General features: G+C 39.5%; 2 protein-coding genes and 1 pseudogene across 3 annotated transcripts; 2 read left to right on the top strand and 1 right to left on the bottom strand.

Annotated features, from left to right (window-relative positions):
* Nucleotides 1-204: 204 nt before the first annotated feature.
* Nucleotides 205-27,545, bottom strand: LOC144644208 (uncharacterized). 2 transcript variants are annotated; one of them, XM_078503643.1, is made up of 3 exons: nucleotides 27,474-27,545; nucleotides 8,644-8,761; nucleotides 205-4,369 (listed from the first exon to the last, which is right to left on the bottom strand). In XM_078503643.1, the coding sequence occupies exon 3, from the start codon at nucleotides 4,319-4,321 to the stop codon at nucleotides 1,307-1,309; it is 3,015 nt and encodes a 1,004-aa protein (XP_078359769.1). In that variant the 5' UTR covers nucleotides 4,322-4,369; nucleotides 8,644-8,761; nucleotides 27,474-27,545; the 3' UTR covers nucleotides 205-1,306. The 2 variants fall into 2 exon arrangements, with proteins under 2 accessions (XP_078359769.1, XP_078359770.1); XM_078503644.1 differs by lacking the exons at nucleotides 8,644-8,761; nucleotides 27,474-27,545 and adding an exon at nucleotides 5,016-5,528.
* On the top strand, nucleotides 20,361-21,287 carry LOC144642324 (uncharacterized). The gene is made up of 3 exons (XM_078501288.1): nucleotides 20,361-20,499; nucleotides 20,735-20,962; nucleotides 21,251-21,287. The coding sequence occupies exons 1-3, from the start codon at nucleotides 20,369-20,371 to the stop codon at nucleotides 21,285-21,287; spliced, it is 396 nt and encodes a 131-aa protein (XP_078357414.1). The 5' UTR covers nucleotides 20,361-20,368.
* Nucleotides 21,872-22,527, top strand: LOC144642421 (uncharacterized; annotated as a pseudogene).
* Nucleotides 27,546-27,822: the final 277 nt, after the last annotated feature.

Raw genomic sequence — 27,822 nt, 5'->3', positions numbered from 1 at the left:
GGTAACATTTTGCCAAACCTTTTAGCAGTCTGGCAAAATTATGGCTAAAAGGGGAATTTTATGCCAGTTTTTAACCTCTTGTATGGAAAAAATAACACCAAATTGCTTAATTTGTTCCAGAAATTGAGTTTTAGAATATCCCGTTTGTTTTTAGAACGTGTTTTATGTATCCAGTGGAAAGCGTTATCCACCCTTTGAACAACCGGGGCCTGGGGACTAAGACGAGCAAATATCATTTTTGTGTCAATATTAGTCGCTGATTGCTCCGCATGAAACTTGCAAGACAAATTCAACTTATCATAAAAATACTGTGTCCAAAATATACAAAACGGAAACAGAACTACATTCCTTTTCCAAAAATTAAAATCAGATCGCTTTGCAATCCGATATGATATGTTTGTACAACACTTTAGATTCTACACGCATTGTACTCAGTTTGGCTAAGAGATACTTATTCTTTTCAGAGTATGAAACACGTATAGCCGACTGCTTCATGTTTTGTCTATCATAACGCATATAAAGAAGCCAGAACCATGTATCATGCTTAAGCATACTGACATAACCCTTGCCAACCACTGTCAAATTTGGGGTTTGTCTTTTAACTGTATAATGGTTACAGTTTCTTAAGTTAGCTACTTTTGAGCAATTTTCACTTAGTTTTTCATTTCTACGCTTAGTGATTGGTTTAAAATAACCCGCGTCCTCATTCTCAACGAATGAGATGTAAAACTAAAACGAATCATGATCGGCTCACACACGTTTTCTTGCGCTTTAGGCCGGCTTCATGTATTCACTTCGAGTTTTGATTGGTTCACCTGACTGTCTGTGTCCTTTGTGATTGCGCAGGGTGATAACTATGGTTTTGTATTTACGGCACTCAATCGAAAATCAATCTATTTGTTAAATACATTAAAACCAATATGAATTACATAACGAAGATTTCTAAAAGCAACCTTTCATGTCACTGGCGTGAACCCTCCTAGAACTGAATATACACCAGGCCGTAGTTGTTTAAAGGGTGGATAACTCTATCCACCGGATAAATCTTCACTATCCGTTGTGTGAATAGAGAAGTAAGTTTTGTATGACAGCTATCCACTGGATAGCGATTTATCCGGTGGATAGCGTTATCCACCTTTTGAACAACTGGTCCCTGATTAAAGAATCGTTGACCCATGAAAAGGATAAACCATGAACGATGCGACGAAAATCTTTACAGAAAAAAAAAAAACACATTGTTCCGTCGCCATAATTTCTTCAGTTACGTTTTTGCAACTTTATAATCATCGCATTGGTATCAGGGCATTCAACTGTTGATCCGCACCTTTCTTGTACACCGCTTGCGGATTCTTTGGCATACGATACGCCTCTCCTTCCTCTCGGATGCCTGTTTTACATCTTCCAAACATGCATTTTTGCTAGCGTCCAGTTGAACAGTCAGATCTTTCGTGGAAAGAATCTCTAGGCTTGTTTTAACGTTTCCTAATTCCGTTATTACTGTCCGTTTTGGCGTGACTGTCGACTTGGTTTTCTCCATCTTCTTTCGTTTTACACTGCAAACGCCATCGTTAATGCCACTGCTAACGTTTGCTTTCCTTTTAACTGAGCTAGCAGCAGGAACATAGGAAGACTTGCGACCCTTCTTGACCGCAGATAAATCTCTACTCGTTTTGCTGCTGAAAGCCTGAGGGACAAAATTTGTTTGTTTGGAACTGTATCCGCTATTGGAAATTGCCTGCTGCGTTTCACCAGGAAGGCTAGCAAGCTTCTTCCTCTGAACATCAACGTCACACGTGCAGAGTTTTGAGACCTGTTTCTCGGAAATGGCAGAATTCTGGGAATGACGGGATGGAATGGCATTGGCAGAGTAGTACACTCTCTCTAGGCGAATCATGCAAACAGGGTCTTCAGATTCACTTCCGGAGGAATTGGAAGGCGTCTTTGTTGAATCATCACGTGGACTATGCGTGCTGGAGACGCTGACAATCTGCATGTCCTTTACCTCACTTCCGTTGGATTTCTTTTTGTTGTTATTGTTAATTTTGTTCCACTGTATTTTTGTTTCAACGCCGACGACAAATTTGGTGAGTTTTTCGAGCTTGTTGTCCGGTTGTTCTTGGACAATACCAGGTATCTTTGCTTGGTGGGATTGCACTATTTCTTGGTGCTTCCTCGGTGTTTCGTGGAACTTCAGTTGTTCTTTCTCGTTGTCAACTGGCGGCTTTGAGTCAACTGAGATGTAACAACGAGGTTCTTGCGTTGCTATCAAACTGTCGCATACTCTTGGGATTGATGGATGATCTCTTCTAATATGAGGCAATGTATGCGAAGAAATGTTATTACTCCAGCTTGAAGGACGTCCATAACTAGGCTTGAAGCTGTCATCACTGTTATTATTATGTTGTTGCTGTTCAGGGACGATCCATGAGTTTACAACTGAATGATGACCATTTCGGTCTTTCCCTGCGTCCTGGTAGTGAACAATCTTATGGAACGCAGAGTTTTCACTGAAAGAAATGTTATTGGATTCCGCAGGGACATGGCCATTCATAGATCCAAAATGCGGGTTGGACGTCGTAAGGACCTGAGCGCTTGTTGGCTGACTGATTGCCTGAGTTGCATAATTTGGAGAAGGATGAGCTGCCATCATGACATTTGACTTGGAATAGGGCGGTGTATCATGGTGAACAGAACTTGTCAAGTCAATGCGATGGTTTTGAGCACTATATTCTCCTCCCACGGGCCGGCAAGACCTTTCATAGCCGGGTCGGTAAGGGTATTGAATAGGAAACTTCGTAAGACCTTCGGGAACATTGACTGGACTTGGCCCTCCAGAATGGGAAGCACTTGCGTAGCCAGTTGAGTATTGTGCTCCTCCATTGACCTTGAATGATTGACTCGTACTGATCGAAGCTTGCTGACGAGCTTCCCTAGTGTTGTAAACTTCTGCAAGACACGACTGACCATGTACGTCGCCTGTATCAAGAGGCATTGGACCACTAACAAAGCTTGCACCATTAGCAGGAACATAAACAATATGGTGCGGAAAGTGAGCTTTATAAGAACGATCCCCGATAGGCTCTTTTTGCCTATACACTGACAACTGGTGGGCAGGAGAATGGCTTACTAAGTGATTATCTGTGGGCACTGCATTCATGGGATGAACTGGCAAGGCAGCAGAAACATATTTTGGTGTTTCACAGTGGAGATGGCGTTTAGTAAAATTTGGATCTTTTTGATACTCTCCTCTCGATAATGGATTGTTTTCTTCTGGGTGATGAGGATTAACTGGAGACGCTGCTGGTATGGCTGAATCGTGAATACTACCTGAAGCTGCAGCGGAGGACGCTTTGATTCTGAATGTGGAAGCTGAAGGAACAACAGGCACCAGCTGCTGTCTCGGAAGACGGTTACTTCCACCCAGGACATGAGGCCCGGAAGGCACTTTGGAATAAGAAAATGGTAGAGTTGGCTGGACGCCATTTGGAACTAACACATTGGGTGGCTGGCGCATTACTGAGCTCACGCCTGGCTCCGATTCTAATACTGAATAACGATTTCCTCGGGGATGAGAATGGATAAAGCCTGAAGGCGGAGCGTTTGAAGGTGTGTAAATATCATTGTCTCCCCGTTCGAGGAATGCGTCGTGTGCAACCCGAGCAGGATTTGGCCCTGAAGGATGTGAGTGATGCCTCAGTTCCCCAGCTGTGTTGGGAATTCTTGGATTCTGTATATTCACTGGATACCTCGCTCCCATTTGGACGGTATTTGATGATTGAATGTCGCTAAATGCCAAATAAACGGAATTTCCCGTGGTTACCGGGATACTCGTTGCCTGTGTTTGATACCCACTTGGTTTCAAATGAACCACCCCTTTCTCAGACAAACACTCAGTTTCGTTAGCAAGATGATGCCCGTTGTGATAAACAACGTACCTTTCAGTTTGTATCTGTTGATCAGTGCGTTCATATTGACTCGTAGATCTTCTAGCAACAATGACCGGACATTCAGTGATTGGTAAACGAACAAGTCGTTCAGGGATATTTTCAACTCGTACAATCTTTTGTCTTCCGTTGGGTGGTTCATCATGCAAATTTGTGTCAGCTGCGTTCGAAGCGTGATACCGCAGCTGATTTGCATGTAGGTGAATACCTTTGGGAATTGCAGCCGGTGCCTTATTTGACTCGCCTGAGGTTTGGAAAGAATTTGAAACCATTTGAAAAACACTTTGCCGTGGTACACCATGATGAACATATCGACCTCCGTGTAAGAGTGCAGGAGTTTGAGTTACCAAGCGAACGTCTACCGCACCTGTGCTCATGATGCATCTTGTTCAAGGTTGAATGCTTTACGTCTTGTCATCTAAGATCTGCAACCGCAAAAGAATAGTCGAGATGGATGATTTTCCTGTATGGCCCTCCCACTGAGGAAATAAACACGGTATATGCAAAACAAAATAAAGAAAATGTCTACGATCCGATCAAGGATGACGAAGAGAATGAAGTGTTTTTCTTTTACTTTTATGGTTTGCGCAAAAGCTCAGTAAAGAGTACTGATACTTAATATAAGAAGACGAAACTCTGTTTGAAATGGCTATGCCAGTAGGCAGGTTTAGAAAAATTATTGTTTTGCAGGTGATGTTCAATGATACGAGGCGGAAGAATTAGTTGTACAGGAAGCATGATAAACTCTTCCCACAAGAATGGAATGCCTACCACATTTGAGAAGTGTACTCTTAATAGGTGACTCGTGAACGTCTTAAAAGTTAATTGATCTCTAGTAATGCATCTTCAGTGACAAAGTAGTATTCTGATGCTGTATCTCGTTAGGTTTACAACCTTCAGGCACACTATATCCTATATGATCATTTTTTCTACATTTAACAGTAGAAAGAACAATTAATTGAAATCTACAGGAAGAACCCCCTGAGGCTATCAAGCAGACACCTCCATGAAAAGTTGATAACAATAGTAAGACAATCTCTACCGTCTAGTCTACGATGAAGCAATTCTAACCTTGGCAAAGTCCCAGATTTGTTCCACAGAAGTGTACTCGTGTACCCACCACGTACTAACAAAATGTCAAGCAAGAATGAAGGGTAACTCATTTTTTGTGCTTAAGGGCTTTAAACACAAATTCCCCAGAAAGTGGCATATAAAAGAAAAACAATGGCAACGTAAGCGAGAATTGATTATGGTTTGCATAATCACTGCACGATTGTTCAGCTCTGTCGCGTTTTAACATCCAACGACTTACGAAATTCTATCATCCATGACTATTCAAGACTGTTTTAAAAGTTACAACGGGACGTATCGGGCCAGATAACGGTATATATATATTTACCCACCGGCTCTTTACTGTTGTGCAACAAGTTGGTGAAAGCTTGATTAAAATTGGAGTAATCAGGGCAAATTCTTTGTACCCTATTCAATGGTATTTTAATCTTCTTTGTTACGAACCAGACTGGCTGCGTTATTTTAACAAAACGCTGCGCTCGAAAGGACACAAAAGTGTCGCCGAGTCATGAAATTAAGTATAGGCATTTCTGATCTTATTTTGATGGTGATCTTCAGATCAAATTGCTCAGCAGTTTCTGAGAAAAAACGCCAGTTGCTTGCCTTCGTTTATCTCCGGTCTTGCTGTTATTTTTATCCCCGCATAAAATAAAGTCACGCTTAGTGCACTTTACAATCTCATTTATTTATTATAGTCACCTATTGTCAGGGGACAAACAAGCCAGAGTTAAAAAGCAATCAATTCAATAATCGATTTTGCGATGTCAAATTCCTTAGGTTGCCTTTAGGCTACAGAGTACACTGGAACATGGCGTTGTTTGTATCACTATAAAAATAATGCACTGAGCAAAGCTAAAAGTCTGCACCTTATTCTATTTTCCCTTTATAGCTTGAAAGTAATCGTGAATCAGTGATTCGACTCATTAATTGAAATCACTTAAAACAAAAATTGTGTTTTCGGTCAGAATCTTCCATTGTTTGGGTGATTGTCTGAGAGTACTTAATATCGGCACCTTTACTAGCAAAAGCTAATTAAAGAGCTTTTTGCTAGGTGTATTCAGTAAATGCTGTTCTCTTCTTTGAATATTCGTCTTAAGATTCAGGCGGCGGTAAAACAAAATGCAACAAATTGAATAAAACTGTGTGTAGGATTCAGCTTATATCGGCAGTTAAGTTTTTCTGTCGAGTTAACTAAGTTATTAGGATTGAATGCATTCAACAACCGTAATAATCTATTTTTGTCTGATTAGCTTTCAGCTGTTTCGCACTATCAACTTTTATTTCCTTTTGTTTTTGAAAAAAAAAATGCGTATATGCCTGCGAACGGTTAACCGGCGCAATCTGCACCACACATCAAATACAACAATAAATTGAAATTGCACAACACGGGCGTTGCCCTGATTTGAGTGTTCTTTTAGTTCGCTGTACGTCGCTTCGAGTCTTGCACAATATTGTACTGGTACGTTTGAACTGAATCCAGACAATAAAACCACTCTTTTCGCGACGTAAAAGTGGCAGTGTAGTGTTAAAAATTCAATGAAGAAATCCTCGTTAATTTAAGCTTTTATGTTCTGTCTCGGTGGCTATATTACTGTACGACTGTTAACCGTTTTACCCCTGGAGTCAAATCATGCGTCAATTAAAGTGGGTCTAAAATGCGACGAACTTCGGTAATTTCTTGACATTCTCTGTCTTTGCTATTCTTTCAACGCACGATTTTGGATTTAAAATATTAAAAATATCTTTGTTTACTGCTATAAATTACCGAAGTTTATCTAATTCTTTTATCGCTTCGACGAAAGACCTTTCTGGAGCATAAAATGCGATGAATTGGTCGTATAAACATGATAAAAATGTCTTATAACTGGTAAAGAAAATGACCGAGTGCGATTTTATTGCGGCCGGAAAAATTAGCCGTAAACTGGAAATAAATCCTAGCTCATAAACTGGAAATAAATCCTTGTGAGTAAAAATGAAAGAAATCGAGCACTTGATGAAATAAAATTTAGTGACATTTTTTTTTACCTTGGGCTACCATGGGATTAAAGCATTACGATTGTGCAATGCACCACAACAAAGCTCCAGAATAAAATTACAAAGGTCGTTGTTTTGCTTGAAACGTATTTTAATAGGAACAGCTAATTTAATTTACTGTAGTTAACACATTTACAACATCGTCTTTGTCAACCCAAAATCTTAATTAAAAGAAAGCTAACCTTGTAAGCTGTAAAAGTTCACGTAACACGCTACCTTCAGAAACGATTAGTTATTGGCCAACCTTAACGGAAAGAAAATTTTCAAAATCACTTTATGTTATTGTATGTCGTGACTTGTTGACAATAAATGGACGTATTTAAAAACAAAGTTGAAATGTCCCCAGGACACAATTTTTTTTTTCAAAAATCCATCTTGAACCCTATCGCGAGCTGAGTAAGGAGATCAATAAAAACAAAGAAAAAGTTGACTCATCAAAGGCTCTTATATTAATATGGAAATGGGGAAAACATGAAAACAACAAGATTAGGCTGTAAAGTGTATTACGTGCAACAGTATTTCAAGGAAGGCTTCACTTGTGAAAGACCAAACTGCTGCCACAAGAATCAAGTTAATAAAATAAGGCAGTTCCTAAAGTAGCTATAACGGTTAAAACGAATGAATTTCAGAGTAAATAAGTACCTCGAAATATCCACATTTTACACAGATACAACAGACAACTATTTGTTTTTAGATACCAAACAGGCTACATATATGAAAGTGATAAATGATCGTCGCAGTGAATTTCCAATTTAAGCAATTGGAATAAAGAAGCCTGAAAAAAATTCAGGGCTTCAACGGGATTCGAACCCGTGACCTCCGCGATACCGGTGCGATGCTCTACCAACTGAGCTATTGAAGCCACACATTGGGAGCGAGGTCAATTGACCTCACAATTGACCTCGCTCCCAATGTGTGGCTTCAATAGCTCAGTTGGTAGAGCATCGCACCGGTATCACGGAGGTCACGGGTTCGAATCCCGTTGAAGCCCTGAATTTTTTTTCAGGCTTCTTTATTCCAATTGCTAAAATTGGACATTCACTGCGACGATCATTTATCACTTTCATATACATCCGCAGTTCATATATGAATCATTTCATATACATTACATCACAGGCTACATATAATTATCGGTCATCGTTAAATCTGAATGTATGAAGTTATCAGTTTACCTAATCAACTGTGGAACACAGTTTGACTATAAAGGGCAAGTCATTCCAGATATATAGCGTAGTTTTCTATTTTCTAACAACATTCGTAAAGCTAGAATTATGTCACAGAGCATATCACTGCCAGCAAGGCGAATGTCATATAACAATCGGAAACTCGAAATCAGCTCACGACTGCCAAGGACTGGAAAACTCATGCCAAGAGCGGGAAACCACGTTACCCGTTCAAACGGAAAAACGTGCAAAGCGTGGGGAAACATGTAACCCATGAAACCACGATTGAGTTTAACTAAGGCTTATAGAAAGTTACTACGAAAGCCGTTAGAAAACCATTCTAACTCTTAACCTCCTTGGCTGCGACAAAGAAAATTGTATTACCTACCTACAATACAATCATTATTTATCAGCTATATTATCATGATTACCATATATAATTAAAAAGATTGCAAGTTTTAGATGTTTGATGAACTACATGTGTCTGACTGTAAGGTTATGCTCCCTTTCGAAGCTTTGATATTGTATACTCAGCTCGCTGTCATTGCCCTGTAAAAAGAAAACGTAACATGAACAGATTATAAATACGCAAACTTTCAAACTATCCTTATTTTCGTGTTAGTATGCAGAAACAAACTGTGAGCAAGGCATTACCTCACTCCCAACCTTTTCACAAAGACTGGCGCCACAAAGCCAATTTGGGCACTCCTTTATACCCTTGTAAATGCCATTTTTGACAGATAAGATAACCATTTCATATACCTGTACCCCTTTTACATACCTAAAGTAGGAATAATGCATCTCATTCCAAAACGCTTCACATGAATGCTCCCTTAAAATGCTTAGACCAATCGATCAGTTGGTCTGTTCGCGATATTTTGTAATGCTCCTTTAAATACCTTAATTTTTTTCTTCACCTCGTAAGATCTCTGCACTTTTATTTTGTGATCAGTGTAATGGCTTTGGGATTTTAAAACATTTAGAGGCTGTTCCTGATTTTTACGCCACTTAAATCTTTTGGTTCCCTGCATGTTTTGAGGCCTCCCTCGTTTCAGTGTTTCTTTTTGTTTACACATCTTTCAGACAAGCGCGGTTCCTTGACTATTATTTTCTACAGTCACTTAAGGTGGCTCCATAGGGTTTTGAGATATTACGGCGCGCGCACAAGTGATACCCATCAAGAGATCATTTTCGCGTTATTTTTTTAACTAGTTAAATAAAAGCTGCCGAAATATTAAAAACAAGGACTAAAATATGTTGTGCATTATTCTTTTTTAAAATAACGGCCTTTGTTTTTGAGCTACATCTACTCAAAAAGACCTATTTTTTGGTGTTTTTATGGCTTTGATCTTAAATTTCTTTAATTTTCTTCGGTGAAAATTTTTGAAATTCCCCCAACGGATTGAATCTGATGAGAAATAACTTTTAAAAACAAAAAAAGTAGGGGTTGTCCAGGTCGTTTTTGCGTTTTTGGATCTATGCCAAATTTTAAGGAATTTCACCGAAGGAAACTCTAGTAAATACAAGGGGAAAATTTCTATTTTCGCCCGAATAACACCTACGTCATCAGAATAGAAATTGTCCAAGATCGCTATTTGAGCATGCGCGAACTTTTGAACCATACCAGTTGATGTGTAAAGACGAGCATTACCCGTTGTTGTCGGTTTTTGTGCGAATATCTGTTAACCCCAAGGTCAGTTAGAGACATACCTTAATCCTTTATATAGCAGAATCTCTGAAATTCTGCTGGAAGTATCTCACAATCGCAAAGACTATTCTTTATCTTCTCTTTTGCTTTCGATCGTACGAACTTCACAAAAGCGGCCAGAAGCACCGCGGACGTTGTAAACACCTTTTTAGGGTGTTGTAAACTCTTTTATCTGCTCAACACAGGAAAGCACGGGTGTTGTTTCATTGGCAGGAAGCAAGTCTCGCGTTTTCTCGCCGAAAATTTCACGCTCGCGTGAAGCCGCCATGTTTGTTTTGATTTGCCGGCATTTCAAGCTCGCCCTTTCGTACCCATTCTTCGCGCGGTCAAGAAACCCTATGGAGCCACCTTAAGATCGGCCAGGTGGAAAGTAGAGAGGAAATTCAAGGAGGGTGGCAACTATTGAGTAATTTATGTTCTGTGATCGAGGAAAGGGAAGGTACGCTTCTTCAAGGAAATGGAAAATCCCACCCTCCCCTTCCGAAAGTAATGACGACAAACTTCCTTGAGAACTGTCGAAGATCTAGATAGCCTTTTTTCTCAGGCTGGCACCGAAGAAGCCGAGCACGGGCGCTGAAGAAGAAAAAGTTTTCACCTGGACAGATGATGAAATGGCCCTTCTTGAAGGAGCTATCATCAATTACAAAGCAGACAAAGCTTCCAACGGAAAGGGCTGGGATACAGCGAGAAGCAAGTATCAGGGCACTTTTTGGCTGTTTCTTGAAAGACGTCCTACCGATTCTGCAAACGAATCTGTATTTCCCAGCAGCAAAGACTAGAGTGCATTTTTAAAGGAAAAGGAAATCGGAAAGATTAAAAATAGGGCCCCAATGGGTCCATGTGTTTTGCTGCTAGAGCAAAGTCTTAGGGAACATGTTGATGAAAGACAAGTGAGTCGAGATTGAAATCCAACGTCTTTTATTGTCTGTCACTTGTGTGCAGGTTAATAATTGCACTATATTGTAGTCACTTTGTGTTAATTCAATCCTGATAATTTTACTGATCAAAATTCAGAAATTATAAATAATCGCACGCGCACCGGCGTACAACAACAGAAAGACGGCGTTGAACGTAACGCAAAGTTCATTTTGAAAGCGAAAGTTTACAAATAATTATTATCATTCGTCAGTCATCCCTTCACGCATGAACACTCGTCGAATTTCAGTGTCTTCACAACAAGATCGGAAGATCGATAAGGACCAATTTTTGATTCTGCGAAAGTTCGTTTTCTTAAAGTTTTAGAAATTTGTGAAGTTGGAGGATTCACTGAGGACTGCGTAGCCGAAGATGCAGTGGCTCGCTGGACATCAAATTCTATTTTTCACGGCGTTTAATTAATCTTCACAAAATAAACATGTGGCGCCAGCGCGTCTGGCAGTCAAAAATTCATTTTTCAAAAAACTTTCCCTTTCCAGCTATTTTAGCGGGGCTTATACTATAGTACCTACCTGTCAGTCGTAGAAAAGCTGAAATTTAAGGATGAACTGTTTATTAAATGAAGACCGTATTATTTTTTAATAACTAGTAAACAAACTGGTCGCCACGCATTTAAACACGAACTGACGAGTTGCATCTGATGCAGTGAATCTGGTGAATGAGAACTTCCTTTAATATTTCTTTGTTTTCGACGGTGTGAACCACTGAATAAGTTTCTTTCCCATTGTGATGTTACTAGTATTAATTCGTTTCTAGCTGTCTTTTATATAGCTCGAATACAGCTACAATTAGCGGTGCAGCCTACCAGCATGGTATATTCCTTTCCAGCTGTCTTTGCGTGACAAGTTACACGTTCATACATTTTATTTTAAAATATGAAGTTCAGAGTTAATACAGTACTAGTATGCTGTAGACAGTGTAGACAAGGTGAGGGTAAGTTTATTTTCAAAGCGAAAGTTTACAAACTGTGCACTAACCGGTCCTTTGGAGAAAATATTTATGACCTTCGGCGAGGTTCCAAGTCTTCGCTCTTTTCGTAAATGATGAAAACTGCAGAATAATTTTCTCATAAAACTGGAGTGGTCGCGCCACAGTTTGTTTTCTTTCCCAATGCGATATACTTTTAAATCGGTTTTCTGTTTTCCAACGTGTCCAACGTGGTTTGCGTTCGAATACTTTGGCCCGTAACTTCGAATGCGATCAGCGCTACGGTTCATTGGTTTCGATTTTGTTTGTTCATGGATTTGATTGACATCGGTAGTTCAGATTTCTCCTCTGTTACGGCACTTACACCTTACACCTTACGGTCCTTACGGCACAAACTTCAGCTCTCAATGTGTTTTGCTTGCAGCCATTGCGGCTGCAGCAAAACACAAAAAGCTCAAGCTTAATTTCAGAAAAAGATAACTACTCTGGAAAACGCAGTGGGGGCGGAAGAGTTGTAACCACCCTATACGACGAATGTCCTGAAATTTGGTCAGGATCTTCTGCTGTGGATTCAATGCGCAGCGGTCAGGAAAGCTCGTTTGAAACAGCCTATGTCAGCGACTCTGAAGAGAATGTTGCTTCTGGGTCATTTACAGCTACGGATAATAAAGATAAACAGGGATGGAAATACTAGTAATTCAAGTGTTTATAGAACAGTGGAAAATAATAACGAGAAAAGAAAGTTGGTTTCAAAAATGATAAAGGAGTGAAAAGACTTTTAAAAAGCTTACCAAAAAGCTTTCGACCGAAAATAAGCTATTAGCTCTGGAAAGGAAGGAACTTGTGCTGAAGCGAAAAAGATTGAGAAAATGGATGAGTCAGAGATAAAATACCTAAAATCCATGGAAACATTTGCAAACAGTATATTTGCCATGCTTGGAACTATTTTACCGAATCCAAATCAGAAACAAGGTGTTCAAGTTCCTCCCGTTAGATGCAACAAAGTCAGGCTTTCTGTCTTCTGATGAGTGTCTGTGAAGAGAAAGTTACAGTGAAGATGCCCAAGCCAGAGCAGCTCAGCTAGAAAAACTAGTAATTTAACCAGTGTTCGTTAGAGAAGCAGCTAAGGAATAATTGCAAAGATAAAGAAGTTTCATCCCCTGGAAACAAACGTTGCCAAATCCAGCAATAAATGGTCTACCTACCACAAGAAATGGGGCAAGTACAAAAAATATATTAATCGATAATAGTTTTTTTTCGTCTGTAGGTTAGTTTTTTTGTTTGCTTTGTTGATTAACATTGTAAATAGGTTTCCTGTTCTAAATAGTGTGTGTGTGTGTGTTTGTATGTTTCTTTAACGTATTTATTGTAAGAAATCATTATGTAATATAGAGGCTAGGTTTTCATTTTGTATCAATTTATTGTTATTTCAAAACATTTAAAAATCTTTTCTTAACATTGTAAAATATTCTTGCATCAGTACTGTTTGTGTTTGAATGTTAGTGTATCTTCTTAGTGTGTATTTGTCAGAATACAAAATAAAAAATATTAAAATACCAAACAATACAAAGAAACATCACCAATCAACTCCTCGGTTCACTCACAGATAGTAACAGCACAACCAAGTTCAGTTGTTTAATCTGCAAATCCTTTCCACATTGTTTCAAACCTTGCCAATTCGTCTGAGCTCACGGCTGAACGAAAATCAGAAAGCCGGTGAGACTCCATAAGACTTTGACGGCAAACAACTTCTCAAGGAATACTTAATGCATTTTTAGTGCCGTGCACTCATCAATGGAATGAGGAGAAGAAGGCCATGTTTTTGGCAGAAAGTCGTCGTGGCAAAGGTAAAAAAAAATTATTGAGCGGGCTAACAGAATACGAGTATATACAATAGGCACGCAAAAACTGTAGAGTGACTGCAACTACGCTTTGGCATGGAGGAACAGGCAAAATTACATCAGGTGAGAGTCTCCAACTTATCAACAAGACTTTAATTACCCCTGTGCAGGAATGCGTTGCTGTGCAACATTCTATTGATGCTTTAAACGAGAAAGATAGGCTATACCTTAAGCAGGAAAACCCCAGCAGTCTAGATGAAACCATTATCCTCGCTAGAGAATTAGAATCCCCATCGAAGTTAGACAACAATAACTCTTTCAGTTGGGAGGTAGTAAATTGAGACTGGGCCAAGTGATGAAGAAGTGCGGAGCCAAGCGGAAACTGTCCGCCATCATCAAGTTATTTTGAAGCAACATATGGCTGGAAATATTAAGTATGGTTTAGCAAACAAACAGCTTCGCTGATGGAGAAAGAAAGAAATCTTCAGAATCAAGTGAATGAGTTAAAAGTGACACCATGGAAACAGAAAAAGCACAATTGTAAATGCAAGTTGATGGGCCAAAACACATAATAGACCAACAGCAATTAATAGCCGAGGAAAACATAACCACTCCATTAAACGAATTTCTGTGAAGACAAATGCAGTCACAGAGTAACCACTCCAATAGAAACCAAGGTCCACAGGGCACCCATAGGAGGAGTTCGGAAAGAAATGGGACACGTGTGGGTCTCGGTATCACTGAAAACCCAGCTGCACTAAGACGATGGATGGTGGCAGGTCCTGAGATAGTTCGGATGATTCAAGAATGCAAGTGAGACAATTCAACAACCAATAAAAAGTATGGCCACAACGATCAGAAGAACGCCATTCAAAATGCATTTGCAAAAGACGTCATCAACACGATATCTTCATTCGAGGAACTGGGCAACCCTTTCAAGGAAGAAGGTTTGCATCTTATGGCGCTCCACACAAGGGATATAATGAACGACTCTGTTATCTCAACAGTGAAAAACGCAAGGAAACTTGGAGAACATCAGCTTAATGCTTTTCTCAAAGAATATCTTATAGATCGAAGCAAGCCAGTTTCAGATCCTTTGAAGAAGAATAATCTTCCAACACTAGACGCCCCAAAGAAAAAGAATGTCTTGGAGGATAGTGCTAAAGTAGGTGTTTTGAAGGAAGACTGCTCGTTATTTTCTCGCCTTAACATAGCCTGTCAAGTCCGAGATGTCGACTTGGAAGATTTCTTCAAGTACGAGAATCAACCTTGGCCACTGTCATTGTCAGACCTCGGGAAGCTCAACGGAGGCCAAAAGCAGACCTACTGACATGTTTACCCCAAAGTGATCAAACTCCAGCAATAGCAGACGCAGTGATTCTCGTTGGTGCTGTCATCGTACAGATGCTGAAACATGGATTAGCAGCCACATTCAAAGAGTTCTCAAAAGTCGTGTTTCTTCCCTATGTCCTGAAGCACCTTGAAACTGCCAATCGAGTTGACCTGGTGTGGGATGTGTACAAGAATGATTGTTTCAAAAAAGCCCTGAGAGAAAAAAAGGGGCTCTGGTCAAAGACGTAAAGTCTTGGAATCTACCAGAATTCCTAAAGATTGGAAAGGATTCCTAAGAGTCGATGAGAACAAAGAGGAATTGTTCAAGCTTCTTGCTATTAAGGTATGGAACCCAATTTGTTTACTAATGTACATTAACAGCAACAATATACGAATGAGCTACTGTATGCACACTGCAGGACTCAAATTTAAACGCTATTTATATAGCAGGCTGTGTCCGTGGTGCTTCACGAAGGCAAAACTGTCCACTCTACCTATGGGAATGATGTTGTCTCCTCTTCAGAAAGAAGAAACCTGGAGCTTCTGGCACCATGTACGCATGAAAAGGCTGACACCTGTTTTATGGTTCATGCAGTGGATGCGGCTTCCAGCAGATGTAAGCGGATAAAGATAAGAAGCAACGACACAGATGTCATAGTCCTAGCTATCGCAATAGCTATAATGTTCGTTGTGACATTTTCTCTTGTCTTGATATTATTTCCTTGACCTTTACTAGTTTATAGAATACATCAAAAATACATTGAACTACATATTCTTGATATTTGCCTTGATATTGTATCGTTCGTCTTTGACATTAGGAAAGCATGTACCGTGCGGTCATTTCCCGCCACCAGAAATCATATTGCATGTTCTTCATGTACAAAACATGGCGGAGATGGCAGATGGACAGGTTCTCGATAACCTGAAGAAAGTAAATGAAAGTCTGAGTAGAGTTCTTAGCATTTTGGAGAGTGGAGAGGCCAACTCTCCATTTTAAAAAGGATGACCGCTCCTCCTCTGAATCTCTTTTGAGGCATCAAGAAGACAGTATAATGGGTGCAGGAACAAGTGGCAGTGCAAGTCCAGAAGTGAAAAGGGCAAATGTACAGAATTCTCCAATTATAGTATTCTGCCAAAGTTCTACCTGTCCTTTTGGACCACTTGTCCCTGCAAGAAACACTTCGCCCTTTTACATGACTGAAAATGGCTTTGAAAGCAATGAATTGCAAGTTGGCTTTTGTGACTTCTGAAAATCCAGCAGCTGCCAGGGGATTCATGGAAGATTTTAGTGCAAAACACCACAGCATAAGCATGATCAGGAACAACATGGACAACCTTTTGAAGCTGCAGGGCAAAATTGATGAACTAAATGCGAAGTAACTGCAGATGATAATGCGTTGTTTGATTCAAACGGACGCCATATTAAATCTGCACAAAAATTTACTAATTATGCGAATAAAGAATTTCTGGAGAGTTTGAAATTGATCGAAAAGAGACTGTCGGCAAAACCATGGAGGCAATTAAGCAAAAGATTACGCAATTCTTTGAGGAAAGAAAACTAGTCAGTGGGGACAGGGAGGTTATAAGAGAGTTTGTAGCAAGGTAGGCTGAGCACCTTGCCCAGATAAAAATGCACAAAGAGAAGAAGAAAGGGTAGACTGAAAGGGAGCGATTGGAATGGCTGAACTGGGAATACAGTGACATTGACTGGGTTGGACTGTACAACTCTGATAAGCTGTTGTCCTTCAAGGTGAACAAGTATTATTGTACTATTCCCATCACAAGATCACCTTTAAAGGGAAGAAAGCTGAAAATGTTGCAATGATCAAAGCACATATTAGCAGGTTTCTGTACCTTTATATGGAACGTCAAAACAACCTTGACAGCCCCTGTTAAGAAGTGTGCAACAACAAGTGACCCCAAAACTTTCCGAGCTCAAAACTGACTCAGATAAGTGATGTGCTAGATTGAGTTGTCAGTTCTAAGTCAAGTAGTTAAAGCTCCAAATCGCCACTGGAGACTGATTTACCAGAACCCTGTAGAAAACATTGCCACCCTCAAAATAAAAATTATGGTGAAGTGGGCACGGGTTGAGAAAGAAGATTATGTTAGCTGGGAGAACATAGTTTTTTACACAATTTTTTGACAGCTGATCTTGGCTGGTAGCTTTCCTTGTACCTTTAAATTTTAGCTTTCCAAAGACTTCTGCAAAGAACAATATTAAAGGTACCCTTTGAACTGGGTACCTTTTCCTCTTTTGTACGAAATTAATTAACTTTAAAGGATTTTAAAACTCAACTTAAACAATATTTGAAAAATAATTAAAAATAGCTTTGTATGTAATTTCTTATATTGTTTTTTATCCTTTATCACAGATTTAAATTCTTGTAAATCTTTTTTCAGAGTTGTAAATAGCTATATTTTTATTGCATATTTTTGTCATTGTTTTGCAGATAAAGAGCTACTTTTGCAGTAGAAATACTGTAATAAAGTCTTTATTAGTTATTATTATTTTATTATTATTAAGCCCTCAATCGCTTACAGCAAAGACAGCCTGAATGACTGCAAAATCACAGAACCCATCAAGCAACTTAAGAAAGATCTTAGTAATGTTGGTCGTCTTTAGACCCTGGACCTTGTTTGCAATGAAAGTAATGTCAATGATCTACAGGGACTTTCAGAGAAATACATCAAAGCCCTTGTCAAGAACTTTGACAAGAGGTTTAAGTCATCTCTACCAGTGCTCAGTGCAACTTCAGCATTTGATCCCATGCTGACGCCATTAGCAAAATCAAGTCAGAGTCCTGCATTTCATAACCGCAGAGTTGCAGCTGACCATTTTTTGATGACAGTGAGGCTGATAAATTTAAAATGGAATGGAAGAAGCTGAAGTACGATCTGAAGTATGTCTGCTGTCATATCCATGCACATATCCATGCACATATCCATATTGATATTGGTGATTTATAAGCTAATTAATAATATCACCATCAGCATCATCATCACTTATCATCATAATCATCATCATCATCATCTCTAATTATCCCCATCGTCATCATTTGGTGTGGTAACAAAAGTTGAGGTAAAATTTAATCACAAAGTGATGCATTTTATGACCATATATCACTTGAACCCACAACAACACACTAAATGTCTCAACTCTACAGATTCAGTAAATGAATTAAGTGAGCAGATGCTGGAATATGACTTGACACTACAACAGTTCCACATTTACTACCACAAAAATACATATACATTATTTGAATACTAAAACCCAGCCATTTAGAACAATTTCCCAAGACAGCTTTGTTACATTCTTCTACGTTAAGTTTTCAAAAGATTGACGTTGAATGATATAAAGATAATGACCTAACATTAGACAAGGCGTAGCAATGGACAATTTTTCTTTTGTAGTCTGTTTGACCCTGCTCTAGACTTCTGTAACAGAGAAATTTGCACCTCTGTAGGAGAATTTCTCTGATGAATAAAATTATAGTAAATAATACTTTTCACTTGTAATTCATTAGGGACTTGCATGAAATGTTGTGTGTAAGTATATGGCATTCTGTCTTCCATTAACATTTCATTCTTTATTATTACTCTTTTGCATTGGTGCTCACTTGCTATGAATTGAAACTGCAGCAAGGTTCACTTAAGCCAGCATTTCATTTTGCTTTAAAAATAGTGCACAAAGAGATCTCTAAACTCATAGACAGTTTATATTCTTCCATGTACTTCATACCAGAAAGAAATATAGAAAAATTATTGCCCTTTTTGGTCAACAAGCCATAATTTAGAACTTTCCTATTTTATTGTCACCTTTTGTTTATTCCCTACCCTTTTGAAGTCACAAAATTTTACCTGAACCGCACACCATATAAACCCAAATTTGTGCCAAAAAGCTTTGTCAGTCGCACTAGAATGACACAACTTCGCAGAAGAAACCCACACACCTGCTTAATAAGCTTGCCAACAGTTTGGGTTACAGCAGTGTATACCAACAAAAATTATTAAACATATTGTTTCTTTTCCAGAGGCTCAGAAAAGTATGTTTTATTTAAACACGACTTCAATGAGACATGTAGCACATGCAAAACATCTTAGGGTTGGGGTTTCAAGCTGATCAGAGGTACTATGAAACATTATACTAAAATTGCCTTCTCTTAGAACTGTAGCTACATGCACCAGTACAGAGAATGGCACTTCATCCAAAACACAAATAAAACACAAACCAGTGGAGAAAGAGGGCAGGAAAAGTTTTGTTAGCCAAGGCTGTGGGGATTTCGGTAGTTATGTTCCACATCATGCTTGATGATACTTGACCCCTGGTGCTATGAGCAAATAAGAGTTTTAGTATTTCACTATAGATTGCATACTTGTCCTGTATCATATTATTTCACAAAAAACAAAGAAGAGATTGAGAACATTATCAAAGAAAACCCAAATAATAAAGCCATCAGAGATGTAATCTGCCTGTGTCCTCTCAGAAGAGGAGAAGACTGGCAGTCTATACGAAAAACAAGTGGGGTCTACAATGGACAAACAAAGGCTATGTACGGAGCCTGTGGGTCACAACTATGAAGCTGTTTTCACATTTAAACAATACTGTGATAAAAATGGCATCTTTTATGTATTCAAAGTTAACAATGATCATGGCAACCCAGGTATCACTTCCTTTATTTTTAAAATGGGAGCAGAAAAGTCAAGAATGGCAATAAACATGGACAGGGATGGGGAGCACAATTTAAGATGGAAAGCATATTAAACTAAAGGTGTCAGGGATTTATAACACTGACAGCAAGTGAATATCATCCTTTATTAAGAAAGTAAGTTCCACTGGCCATTATGGGAGCTACAGCAGAGGACACTCCCAACATAAAGTTATTCTGGACTCTGTTCAACAAAGTCCTTCAAAAGGCAAAGAGAGATGATAACTACACATTTCTACCGGTAGGGTGGTGTTCAGATATGGCTGGATGCAATATGGCCACGATCTGTGATGTGTTTGGAAGTTAAGCCATTCAATATATCAAGACATGCGAGTTCCATTTCAAAGACCATAGAAACCAGAAAGCTAGAAAGCTCAGAATAAAGACAGCTCTGAATGTTTTAAGTTATTGTGCAATGACTTGCTGCAAAGTGAACAGTTGAAGAGTTCAATCTTGCCAAAGCAAAAACGGATACCTTCATCAAGGAATGTGATAGTAGGGCGTTTTCAAAGTCATGGGTCTCCTGGTGGCATGACAGGTATGGGTTTATTTTCTGTGCATTTGCCCCCCAAATGAACCAGGCAGAAGTTGTACATGCCAGCTGGAGCCACCAGGAACCCCCAAATATTTCTTGGCTGGATGTTTGTATGGCTGATGTAAGGGACACAGTTGTTTTTGAAAATGGAATTATAGGGAATAATGAATGGAACATGTGAAGCAGGTATTAGGGGCTCATCCCATGCAGAACTGCAAGGACGGTGCCATGACAGAGAAGTTCAAGAAAGCTCAGCTGCAGCAAATAAGTGAAACTTCACTAATAATTTACAAAACCAAGTAAGTAAATGCCAGGAATGCGTGTCCTTTTTCACTGTATTGTAACTTCATTACAGAACTTGTTCAACCGATTGCATTTGCTCAAAGTGTTTTCTGTGTGAAGCGGTGGTTTCTCGAACAAGGTGCAAGTATTTGTATTTCAAATCTTCAAAATTTTATACATCTACGTATGAATGGTTGTCTTAAATATTGGATATAAATTTCAACAAATTTTTGAAATCCGTTTCCTTATTAGGAGAAAAGCTATCAGAACTGCAACAATTAACAGATGGCCTGGGAATGACATCCCCAATTTTAAGAAGGACAAGGTCGCTGCTGACGAGTTGAATAAACTTGCTGATGACCTCAAGGAGGATTGCTTGTTTCCAAATTTACAATTTGGCAAAGAGGGTATCAAACAGCATATCTTCGACGTTCTGAATGAAAGGACGAGACATAAAAGGAAAGGACATACTATTCTCAGGTGAGCTTAATGTCTATAACATCAACTTTTATATAATGACAGATTATTTCTAATTCACGCATGCAGACCTTAATTTGGAAGGAGCTTGAACCTACAGAACAGATTTTGTTTGCTTTCAACAAACAACATCTAAATGAAAATATTGCTACTAACTTAAACCCATAAATATGTTAACAAGTTATGATGAAAAAAAAAACATTTCAGGTTCCTCTACAACCATTTTGAAAATATTTTCACCCAAAATTGTAATTAATTATACTTTTAAATGATTTTTTTTTGACATTGCAGCCGGATAAACCGACTTTTAAAAGGAAAGTGGACCTGACCAGTTGCAGATCAAGGAACAAGTTCTGACAGCACCAGTACTGATCATGATATTGGTGGCTCAAGTCCAGCTGCGGCTCTCCCAAAATGGACATGTCTACGATGTAGTCACTAACATCTCTCGCCCTTTTTATGGAAAAAATCATCATTTGTACTTTGACAATTTTTTCTCTTCGCCAAAGCTTTTAGAAATTCTGATGGGAGAGGAGACTTATGCTTGCTTGACAGTGCCTGTCAAGGGATTGCCTCTGTGCTCTTCACGCAAACTGAAGAAGGGAGAAAACGTTGTTGCACAGAAAGGCAACCTTGTTTTTACCAAGTGGCACGATAAGCGAGATGTTTCTGTTTTATCAACCAACTGTGACCCGCTAGATCCACCACAAGTCAGTGAGAGGCGAAACCCACGAGGTGGAGCTCCTGTTCGTGTCGAGAAACCAAAATCGATCGCCATGTACACCATGGGGGGAAAAAAAAAAAAAAAAAAAAAAAAAAAAAAAAAAAAAAAAAAAACCACAAACTCTGTCTCTTGTTACTTACAATGAGTGTCATGTTGACAATCGGTATAAACGCGGCCTACTGAAAACTATGCTGGACTGTGCGTTCCGACTTTCTTCTAACTGGACCTACTTCTCTGAAGAATGCGATTGTCTTAAGTTGTTGTTCTCTCGTCTTGAATACCCAGATGACCTAATAAATTCCACTACAACACGCTTCATTGCCGTCAAAGCTTCTGAGCAACCTGTTCCTTCACCGACTGACAACAACACTCCAGAGCCCATTTGGGTTCTCTTACCATTTAAAGATCAATCTTCAGCTGAATCTCTTTGCGCGCAACTGAAAGATCTTGGCCAAAAAATTGACCACGCCATCCAACCGGTTTTCATTAGCCATAAGATTGAGTGAGATCTCAAAATACGCGAAGTCAAGCCGCCGGTCGTAAGCCAACAATCCCTTATTTATCATTTTAAATGTGACCTGTGCGATGCAGGTTATGTTGTTTTTACGCGCCGGCACTTGCACCAACGCGTCGATGAGCACAAGAACGCGTCGTCATCAATTGGAAAACATTATCGCGAGGAACATTCTTTGGCCCCTAAGGATCTAACCAAGAATTTTTCGATTTTAAAGAAGTGTAAAACAAAGTTTGATTGTCGTATTTTTGAAATGTTTTTTATTCACGAACTGAGACCTAGTCTCAATGTACAATCTGACTCTATACGTGCGAAAGTTTTTAAATAATTTTTTTTTCATTTATTTATTTATTTATTAGCCTTGCATGCCTTTTATTGTTTTTAGCAACTACGTTGTAAATTCTACATATAAATTTTTACATATTTTACTTCATTAATATTTCTCACACATTTTTACCTCTTTGTAGCTATATATATCTATGCAAATTTTATTTCTTACACTTAGCTTGATAATGACCGAAGATTGGTCGAAACGTCGCTTACTTTTACCGTTAATTTTTATTGTTAAATGTTTTAAAAAACCCTTGTTGATAACACTTAAAATCGAAAAAAAAATCGAAAGCCCAGTACCACAAAAAAGTCTTCACAAATGTAATCACAACCTTACATTCACCAGTCTGCACCATCACAGAACCACTGTCCATCACACCCTGCTGCATTGCAGGCTTGTTTTGCATTTGGCTCTCCATCTTCTTCACTTCCATATCCACCTACATACCAAACTGTGTTACAGTCTTCTGTTCCACAGATTCCTTACCCAACTGTATCACAGTCTGCCGTTCCACAGAATCCTTACCCACAGTGAAACCTCGATATACGAGGCCAGGGACTGACAATATGTTGTCGGGTTCCTTTCGGTTCTTTTCCTTTTTCTTTCTGGGGCGAGTTCGTCCTTTTCGGCCTCGCTATGGTTCGTTCAGGGCCACTGTATACAGCTGATGTCAATGGTTATTGGCCTGGAACCTTCTCCAGGTCCCTGTACACCTGAGAATATGCCACAGCACCATCTAGAAACATCCATCGGTCATCAGGCCCCCTCTTACCCCCTGACGCCGCCATGTCCAAGCCATGCCCATGTCCAGCTGCATCAACTCAGTGGCAACCATGGATGTCACCATATGCGTATGATGTTGTACTTTTACCAAATATAGTGCAAAAGTGATATGGCTGGGGCAGCAATTTTGTGGATAATTACAGATATTCACCTTACAATTTGGTCATCAAACCTATGGACAGAAAGATTGCTGGAAACGATTCCTTGGGTCAATTGTGATATAGCGTTAATTTTAACAACACCCATTACCATCCTGTAATGGCACATCTCCAGGAGAAAAACCATTGTTAGATGGCACTGTGCACATTAGCAGATCACTTTATGAGTGACTCCCTGAATCATGGTCAACATCAAGTGCTTGCTTCCCTTGATTTAGAAGTAAACATTACCTAAAAACCCTTTTTTTTTTTTCTTTTTTTTTTTTTTTTTTTCCTTCTCTTTTTTTTTTTTGTTTCTCTCTATATATTTTGGTTGGGGGGGGGGGAAAAAAAAAAAAAAAAAAAAAAATTTTTTTTTTTTAAATGACAATTTGAAAAGGAAAGAAAATAAATTAAACAATTTTACAACCCATGAAAACTATGGCATTCGGCTCCAAAAATGGCTGGAAAATTGCGCGGCAAAAATACCACGTGATCTCAGGTCGTGCCCGCATGTTGGTTGATTGTTGATTTCAACCCAAAGCATCAGATATGGCGGACAGAGCAAAAGCTACGTGACGATGGGAAAGATACTGTATCGCAGACAGCCCAAACAACAAGAGTTGCCTAAATACAACGTTTACTCCAGGTGTAAGAATGCACTAATTTCCAACTAATCATGTTTTGAGAGAGAAATGGGTGAAATTTGTGCAGCGACACCATGAGACTTTGCTGAGCCTGTGAGCAGATATGCGTTGCTATGTTGGGCTCATTTTGAAGAGAGTTCACAGAGGCCATTTTTGCAACTGGAAGGAATAGAAAAAATGAAGATAAATAGGGTACTAATAAAGGGATCTGTACCAACACCAGTCTCTATAGTTCCAGCTGCACCCGGGTCCTAATAAATCACTGGAATTCATCGATCAGTTCAAAATTCACATACATGGCAAGCCGTACTTGTCAGATGACACTCGAATGGTGCAGTGAAGAATATACATCACCGGCGATGCTGAATGCACAATATCTGGTCTAGGTTCACAAGGAATCATGTACGCCACTGCATTGAAAACGTTAAATTAACATTTTGGACAAGCAAGTGTCGTCAGTAGAGCATTCATCCGCAAGATCACGGAAAGAAAAAAGTTCAGCCTAATGACAGGCAGTCTCTTCGTGAGTTTTCCCTTGATATCATAATTGCCTAGCAACACTTTGCCAGATTAATTAGTTTGCTGAAAAAAAAAAAAAAAAAACGCTTTCTTCACAGAATCTGTTGGATTTTCACCACACCCCACAGTCCTCACCAAGGTGGAATTTACAGGGCCTTATCAAACAAAGGAAGCGTGCCTTGAAAGCAACTGTGGGCTCTCAGTCTCTTTCTTGGAACAAGATGTTCACTATTTTTGCCCCCGCAGGGTTTTGGCCCAGAGGCCAAAACCCGAGGAGGCACCCTAGGACTCCCCGCGTGTATAACAAGGACAAAGAATATTTGTTGAAAAAGTAAGAAATGTGTTTGTAATGGGCGAAGCGTTCTCGATTTGACAAAACTAGGCGCGCACGGTCGTGACGGGTAATATTTTAGCAAGCGCGCACGGTGGTGTCGGGTACTTGCAACCACGAGGTCGCGTTTGGTCACCTTCGCGTTTCGAGCTTCGCCATCTGCTAGCAGCGTTTTGTTTTCCGGTTTTGGCCTACGCGTGTTCACAGATTTGTTCGAGCGGTTTCTCTGCTTTGGTTGTGTTAAGTGATATTTGAAGCAAATGTTAGTAATACGTCAAAAGATTTCGAGCAATTGGTTTCGTGTTCTTGGCTACGTGCCGGCTACCTATGTTCCAAGCGTTACATTTGTAAGGTTTGCTTTCGGAGGTTTGTTGTATCGTATACATCTTACAAGTTACAACGAGTAATAAACAAACGCGTGAACTTTGTCATGTAGTACAAGGTACAACGTAATTCGTATCGCTAACAAACTGTCAGATTATTTGATCCAAAGAGTGGGTTGTTTTCTCGAATCTTTGAATGTGCCATATTGTGTTACTCGTGGAATTTTTTAGGCTTTTTGGCCTGGAAATTATTGTAAGTTTATTTTGGATGTTATAAGCCCGGGAATAAGCTTGTGTGTTGTCATCACGAATAATGTGTTATGTGTTATTTCCGCTAGGTGTTATTTCCGCGCGCTAGGTAATATAATTCGACTTGAACTTGTGAATATTTTTAGGACGCAACGGTGTCACACAACAAGAAATTCCGCATGACACAGTAAAAAAGAAGCCTAATTGTGCAGTCCATCGGCATGAATAATTAAAGGCGACAAAAAAACAAATTATAAAAAGGCGGGGGCAGCTTTATAGTGAGAACTATTACTAGTTGCAGAAGTAGAATGCCTCATCAATAGCAGGCCACTAGGATACCCTTTCAACGATCCCAACGACCCACAGCCATTGATGCCTAATCATGTAATCCTTGGTCAAGCAACAGCAACCGTTCCTCAAGGCCCATACCAGGAAACAAGATATCTACCCAAGCGTTTTGAATTTGTTCAAATGCTGCTCAACCACTTCTGGAAGTGCATCATACGTGAGTACATTCCAACCTTAACAAGACGGGCTAAATGGCAGCTCAAAACAAGGCAATTTCAGGTTGAGGACGTTGTACTTCTGGTAGACTACAGAGTACCAAGAGGAAAATGGGATGTTGCCAGAGTGACTGATGTATTTCCTGGGCCGGATGGTGTTGTTAGTAATGTATGAGTTAAGACCAGCAATGGTGTATATGACTGGTCAATTCAGAAATGCGACCCCTTGATTAGGATTATGTGACTTTGAATGACTTGCTTGAATATCTAACTGTCACGAGAAATTAGCATATAGCCAATGCGCATGCGCGCGTGTAATTTTACAGACCTCGTGCTTTGGTGTGTGCCGTTGCTCGAGTTTCATGTTGTTGTAGTTTCGCTAAAGCAGAAACGACTTTGAAGATTAAAGTTGTGTTTATTACCTTGACACTAACAATGTATGATTATAACCTGATTTGTTTACTTTAGTATCTGCGTTTTCAAATACGCTTAGCGATTCCAGTTTTATATTATTGACAGCTCATAAACACGTTTAAGCAGTACAAAATAAGGTTTCCATTTCAGTTTGTAATAGCGCTCTTCTCGCGAACATTTAGTTACTCTTAAGTTTTGTACCCGTATAGTTCTTCCTAAGCCACAGAGATCCACTCTTCAGGTACGATGACTCTATTTTTTTTTATGGTTGTGTGTTTGTAGATGTAGTTTTGGAATATTATGCACCTATCAATGGTTTGCCCCAGGATGGGTGGGGCAGGCAACCCACGGGAATTTGACATCATGAAGCTCTCCCAGGGTAGGGATTTTGACATCTAAAATGGTCTGCTGGGCTAGAATTTTAAGAGGAGATATGTGAAATTTGACATTCAATAGGTGCCCAGGGGTGGGGAATTTGACTCTGGCTTCCAAAAAAATTCAAATTCCCCTGGGGTTACCCCCCCCCCCACCCTGGGGCAAACCATTGATATGTGCATTATTCTGTTTGTTATTTATCAGCTTACTGAAATAGTTCGACAGTACAATGTGAAGCATTACTTTTATTACAGAATCTGTTCATTAAAAGATTAAAGAAATCTCTGGCGAGCTTTATGCGTTTACCACCTTGTCTACCATGTTCCAGCATGTTCGGAGCTCACCTTGCCTTGGAACACGCCGGCCTGCCACCTCGGAACAAAAGCTTGTGAAATTTGTCTTTGTTTTGAAGCTATTGTTTTCCTGCTCTGTATTGTTTCGAAGATTTTTGTTGTCTTAATCGTTCTTTGTTTTACGACACTTGTGAGTTTCCCCGGTGAGTTTCACAGGTTCTTTTATTATACACAGAAGAGCTCGAGCATGGCTGGCAACTCTTCTCAAAGAAATTCACTGCACAGAAATGACCAAGTGAAACATGTTCTATAAAGGTAAGTTAACCTTACGAGCTGCTTTAGTCAAAATTAGCACAAATTTATAAACTTACTGTTCGTTCCTGTAGGTTTATAAAGGCTCCCGCCTTCCCGCTCCATTTCACGTTGGTTGTTCGTGCGATGCAATCTCCTACCCATAGTGCACCACGACACTCAGTGCACTCAATGTGGCCACTGCTCGGTCAGCGGTTTGTCGCCAGCTCAGGATAACTGTGGTGTAATTATCATAAATTGGTTTCCTGCAAAACATCCAGCTGAGAATCAGGCTACCGGGTTTTTGGCTATTCAGATCAGAGTTACATGTATCAACCTGAAAAATCCGAAATTCGATGAAGAATGATGTACTCCTTGACTCCCAAAAAACAGAGTAAAAAACAACACCAGATTCAACCACAAGAAGGC

The sequence above is a fragment of the Oculina patagonica genome, chromosome 2 (assembly GCF_052425735.1).
Source record: "Oculina patagonica isolate OP01 chromosome 2, crgOcupat, whole genome shotgun sequence".
Lineage (NCBI taxonomy): Eukaryota > Metazoa > Cnidaria > Anthozoa > Scleractinia > Oculinidae > Oculina > Oculina patagonica.
The sequence above is the reverse complement of the archived record's forward strand: the minus strand, read 5'-3'. Positions and strand labels throughout refer to the sequence as shown.

Excerpts from the sequence above, each read along its gene's own strand:
- LOC144644208 (XM_078503643.1), bottom strand. The coding sequence starts at position 4,321 with ATGAGCACAGGTGCGGTAGACGTTCGCTTGGTAACTCAAACTCCTGCA.
- LOC144642324 (XM_078501288.1), top strand. The coding sequence starts at position 20,369 with ATGGAACATGTGAAGCAGGTATTAGGGGCTCATCCCATGCAGAACTGC. Across the intron at positions 20,500-20,734 it reads CTAATAATTTACAAAACCAA|GAGAAAAGCTATCAGAACTG; the intron begins GTAAGTAAATGC and ends TTTCCTTATTAG. Across the intron at positions 20,963-21,250 it reads AAAGGACATACTATTCTCAG|CCGGATAAACCGACTTTTAA; the intron begins GTGAGCTTAATG and ends TTGACATTGCAG.